This window comes from Notothenia rossii (assembly GCF_949606895.1).
Source record: "Notothenia rossii genome assembly, chromosome: 8".
Classification (NCBI taxonomy): Eukaryota; Metazoa; Chordata; class Actinopteri; order Perciformes; family Nototheniidae; genus Notothenia; species Notothenia rossii.
The window spans coordinates 4,540,016-4,546,015 of NC_136906.1; the positions used below are offsets into that span (position 1 = coordinate 4,540,016).

Here is a 6,000-nt window from a genome sequence, read left to right on the forward strand (position 1 = left end):
TTATTCCATCTATCAGTGAAAAATATATCAAAATGTGTTTTAAGTCTATTCAATATGATTAGACACACCGGAGTACTTTTCCTGTTTAGTTCCGTTAGTACCCCTTATTTTGCATTCACACCAAAGAGTACTTAGTGCCGGGAGCTTCTACCCCCATTTTTAGTGCCTGCTAGAGAGCAGGGACTTTCATGGAAGAAAAGGTTCCTATGTCTGATTGGCTGGGCGGATTGCAAACCACGCCCCGTAAAACTCGGAAAAGTTTTGTGAAGCCGCCATTTTATTATCCTCTCATTAGCATTATTAGCATTAGCATTAGCCCAGCCCACCAACGGAAAGAGAATAACTTATGGCAACACAAAAGAAAACATGGGAGCGGTGGAGATGAGGAGGTGTCGGCGTTCCGGCGATTTACTCGGAAGGCTTCAGTAGAAGCTGCTGGGAGTCCCAGCAGCTTCTACTGAAGCCAGTTCCCAACTCCGGGGACTTCCGGCCGGGGACTTCGGGTGGCAGTATACGCCGTGAAGTTGTTTGCGGCCTGCCAGTAAACCCAAAGCAGAAGAAGAAGAAGTGACGTCAGCGGCTTCATTTGTGTAATCTTCCCTCAGGGAACTTATTCCGGTGTGAATGCAATCTGTACTTAGTTAGTTCCATGGGGGAACTAAGTGCTGGCACTAAGTACGGCAAAGTACTTGGTGTGAAAGCGGCTATTGATAGCCTGGGGTTTCTTTGCAGCTCCAAAATACTTTATTCAAATTTGTATTTTAACACATATTCAGCTTGTAACAAAGATTTAGCATCCTGTTATTTGGTTATTGCACTACTCCTAATACTCATAATGCGATATTGTTAACATTTATATTAATTGTGCAGCTGTAGTGACTGCAAATTCAAAAGGAAGACAAAGAGAATAACAAGGGTTAAAGAGGCAGGTTGAAACTGTTGCTCATCACCTCAGCAAGGTAAACATGACCCAGTTTCTTTTTCCTTCCAAACATATATTCACACTGCACAAACACAGCTCACAGGGGAATATTGTTCGCAGCGGAGGATACACGACGAGGGGGGGGTTTGGCTTGAACAAAAGCCAGACAAACCAGAGCCTTCACCCTCTGCATGTTCATACTCCACCCTCTACTTACCAGCAAAGGGAGCATTAATATTGATCAAAACCTAACCAGCTCATTCGTGTAAAACCACACGTATGACGCCGTGTTTTACACAGGGAAATAAGAAGTAGATGTGAGGCCTAGAGGGGGAGGGAAGGGGTAAAACAGAAGGACAAATGAGAACGAAAAGGGACTTCAAAGAGGAGAATCATTGCAGGGAATAAATGAATAAATAAATGTTGGTGGGAAAACATGAAAGCAATCCCTTCAGAGACAAACAATGCTTTTTCATTTCCATTCCCTGATGTTAGCATTTTTCCTCTCATATCTGTGGTTAAGTTTTATAACAGCCTTAAAAAGACCGAAGCACTTTTTCCTGGGACAAAAAGCCAGAGGAGATTTTAATTTGGCGTGTATGATCCTGGAGGGGGGTGCGAGAGGGAGTGGTCACATGACGGCTTGTTGCTATGCAGCGTGAGGCAGGAAGAGATATACTCTGACATCATGTATTAAGTGTCTCTACTTTAAAGAGTCCTCTCCTGCTGATGTTCAGGTGTATATCAGTATGTAGTGTCTCTACTTTAAAGAGTCCTCTCCTGCTGATGTTCAGGTGTATATCAGTATGTAGTGTCTCTACTTTAAAGAGTCCTCTCCTGCTGATGTTCAGCTGTATATCAGTAGTGTCTCTACTTTAAAGAGTCCTCTCCTGCTGATGTTCAGGCGTATATCAGTATGTAGTGTCTCTACTTTAAAGAGTCCTCTCCTGCTGATGTTCAGGTGTATATCAGTATGTAGTGTCTCTACTTTAAAGAGTCCTCTCCTGCTGATGTACAGGTGTATATCAGTATGTAGTGTCTCTACTTTAAAGAGTCCTCTCCTGCTGATGTTCAGGTGTATATCAGTATGTAGTGTCTCTACTTTAAAGAGTCCTCTCCTGCTGATGTTCAGGTGTATATCAGTATGTAGTGTCTCTACTTTAAAGAGTCCTCTCCTGCTGATGTTCAGCTGTATATCAGTATGTAGTGTCTCTACTTTAAAGAGTCCTCTCCTGCTGATGTTCAGGCGTATATCAGTATGTAGTGTCTCTACTTTAAAGAGTCCTCTCCTGCTGATGTTCAGGTGTATATCAGTATGTAGTGTCTCTACTTTAAAGAGTCCTCTCCTGCTGATGTTCAGGTGTATATCAGTATGTAGTGTCTCTACTTTAAAGAGTCCTCTCCTGCTGATGTTCAGGTGTATATCAGTATGTAGAGTCTCTACTTTAAAGAGTCCTCTCCTGCTGATGTTCAGGTGTATATCAGTATGTAGTGTCTCTACTTTAAAGAGTCCTCTCCTGCTGATGTTCAGGTGTATATCAGTATGTAGTGTCTCTACTTGAAAGAGTCCTCTCCTGCTGATGTTCAGGTGTATATCAGTATGTAGTGTCTCTACTTTAAAGAGTCCTCTCCTGCTGATGTTCAGGTGTATATCAGTATGTAGTGTCTCTACTTTAAAGAGTCCTCTCCTGCTGATGTTCAGGTGTATATCAGTATGTAGTGTCTCTACTTTAAAGAGTCCTCTCCTGCTGATGTTCAGGTGTATATCAGTATGTAGTGTCTCTACTTTAAAGAGTCCTCTCCCGTTGATGTTCTGGTGTATATCAGTATGTAGTGTCTCTACTTTAAAGAGTCCTCTCCCGCTGATGTTCAGGTGTATATCAGTATGTAGTGTCTCTACTTTAAAGAGTCCTCTCCTGCTGATGTTCAGGTGTATATCAGTATGTAGTGTCTCTACTTTAAAGTGTCCTCTCCTGCTGATGTTCAGGTGTATATCAGTATGTAGTGTCTCTACTTTAAAGAGTCCTCTCCTGCTGATGTTCAGGTGTATATCAGTATGTAGTGTCTCTACTTTAAAGTGTCCTCTCCTGCTGATGTTCAGGTGTATATCAGTATGTAGAGTCTCTACTTTAAAGAGTCCTCTCCTGCTGATGTTCAGGTGTATATCAGTATGTAGTGTCTCTACTTTAAAGAGTCCTCTCCTGCTGATGTTCAGGTGTATATCAGTATCTAGTGTCTCTACTTTAAAGAGTCCTCTCCTGCTGATGTTCAGGTGTATATCAGTATGTAGTGTCTCTACTTTAAAGAGTCCTCTCATCCACACATTCATTCATGTGTGCGGTGCTGTGTACACTATAGAAACAGTTTTAATAAATGTAAAATGGTTATGGATGTTTATATTGATTATGTAATACTATATAATCTGTTTCTCTCAAACCCAACAAAGCATTTTACATTATTTATGTTGTGCTTTAATTTATGGATTTGTAATTAATCAATGAACCGTTTAAACTCTAGCACTAGAGGATGATATCAGAGCGTGTGTACAAGATAAAGACAGTTATATTGATTCCTATCAGACCTTTTAGTGAGTAACTGTAACAGTAAAAGGCCGGGACAGAAGCCAAAGTGTTCATGATGAAACCCTGAGGCTCCATCACATCTCCTGCACCCAGCGTTGTGTTAAATGTCAAAATCATCCTCTGGCCTACAACACATTACCCGGAGAAATGCTCGACACGCTCTGACCCTTTCACCGCTTTCTCTCCACCACTCGTTTCAATTATTATCATCCAGTTGTTATCACGACCACTATGATGCTTCAGATGGGGCAAACTGCACCCATGAGAAGGAACACATCCAATGTTGAAATAGTCGCTATTGTTTTAGGTTTAACTTGAAGATTTGTTCGGTTAATATCGTATATAATATATATTCTGTCATTATGCTGCTGTCAAATCTGTGTCTCAGTGCCGTACGATACCAGTCACCTCTGTGGAAACATTGGAATGACTGCCTTTTTTTATTTATATTTGAGTGTTTAATGTCTTTTAAAATTTGACCGAGAGTCTCTTCAATAAAGCTGATGATGAATATTTATTTGTATAGCACCTTTTATGCAATAAGTGCAGTTCAAAGTGCTTCACAGTAGACATCTCACAGGAAATTGATGTTACATAGAATACAGTTACCAGTAAAAGACATAACGATAGCATAGAGCAGTGGTTCTCAACTGGTCAGGCCTCGGGACCCACTTTTTACTTGGTCAACACATCGCGACCCAACATTTTGAAGCACTCAAATCTATTCAACTAAAAAACGTGCTGTAATATATACGCTTTTCAGCATACAATATTAGTACAAGTGAAGTGCAGTGCATATATCCCTTATATCCCTTCACAGAACTGAAGTATGCTTTTAAAAAAGGTTTAATGAGATGATGGAATCAAAGCTGAAATGTATAAAAAGTCACACGTGCTGAAAACCCAACGCCAGCAGGGGGTCTGTGGGGATTCTCCCCCAGGAGATTTTTAGAAACACTAACATAAACTATGCATTCTGGTACACTCTGAGAAGAAAATAAATAAATCTATTACTACCCGACATATTAATAATATTTTATGCCATTGTTTGTTTTTCACTTTGTTCTGACATCTTGCCGTGAGAAGAGCAAAGAGGAGATAGTCTGTGTGACTTACTTTAAATTGTGGGTAAGGGTAGATAGCTCCCATTGTTCTGTGACCTGTCAATCATCAAACCGGGGGTCAGATTTCATTATGTGTTCATTTTGATCTGAAGTTGTACCCATGGATGTATAAAGAAGAGTTCTACCGCAAAGTTATTCTCCGTGGGGACTTCCGGCAACAATCTTGATTCTGATTGGCCAGAAGACTCGAAAAAACATCAGCAAAGATATTTTATTGAGAAGATGATCACTACGTGACAGAAGTTTTCAAAACCGTTTATGATCTCCGGTACTTCCAGTCCAACGCCGACTGCATGCATGTTAGAAAATCGGGCCTTCAAAATAAAAGTTTGACTTTTCCCCCCCCAAAAAAAAAAAGAATTCCAATTTTCTTTTTTCAATTTTTTTTTTCTTCACTCACACATCCGCAACCCACTCGAAACGAAAGTGGTTCTCAACTGGTGGGTCGCGACCCACCAGTTGAGAACCACTGGCATAGACTATACTTTAAAAAAAATGTTTTAGATTAAAGATACAAGATTAAAGCCACAAACCACGTGGTCAGGTTTAAGGGAAATTATTATAGGTTGGGTTGAAATAGATAACATTGTAAATGAAACACACATTTATTTGAGCTTTTGTCCCAAGCGACTTCAAAAAGTGCGATAAAGCTTGAAGATACAATCAGAAAAATAGCCAGAATCCTGCGAGAACATCCACTTTTCAAAAAACCCAAAACCATTTTAAGTTTGACTGCATTTGCTTTGAACAAACACTACATTTCTAAGTGCTAACACGTACAGTTTCATTAGGTCGAGTCGCTATGTGGTTACGTTTAAAGGGGGCTGATACTTAACGTTATGTTAGATTAAGGCGCCAAAACTAAGTGGTTAAGTTTAAGGAAAAAGATTATAGGTTGGGTTGAAATAGGTTTGTCAAGAAAAGTAACGTTGTAAATGAAACAGACACTTCATTTATCTTTTAAAGCGACTTAAAAAAGTGCGATAAAGCTTGAAGATACAATCTGAAAATGAGCAAGATCGCTGTAAGAACATTCACTTAAAAAAAAAGCCAATCCATTTTAAATTTGACTGCATTTGCTTTGAATAAACACTGCATTTCTAAGTGCTAACACGTACAGTTTCATTAGGTCTAAGCTCTAAGGTTAGGTTAGGTTTGTCAGAATAAACAGCCCTGTTTTCTTGGTAGTTCTTTTGCATTACTATATCACTTTACTTTTGTCTTATTATTTTAATTTGTATTCAATTTCATCTTGATTTTTTACCTTGTGTGAATCCTGTTTTTCACTCTGACCCTGTTGCTGCTATAAACGCCTGGATTTCCCCACGGGGGTAAACAGAGAAAAAGTACACACATCCTTCACTCAGTAGAA

At 39.7% G+C, this 6,000-nt stretch overlaps 1 protein-coding gene across 1 annotated transcript in view; it reads right to left on the minus strand.

The window, feature by feature from the left end:
* LOC307014996 (microtubule-associated serine/threonine-protein kinase 1-like) overlaps positions 1 to 4,667 on the minus strand; it is a gene marked incomplete at its 5' end in the record, with an annotated part of 50,644 nt that extends 45,977 nt beyond the window's left edge. Inside the window, one exon of the mRNA XM_079643307.1 lies at positions 4,621 to 4,667. Coding sequence (XP_079499433.1) covers positions 4,621 to 4,667 — 47 coding nt within the window. The remainder of the gene's footprint in view (positions 1 to 4,620) is intronic.
* Positions 4,668 to 6,000: the final 1,333 nt, after the last annotated feature.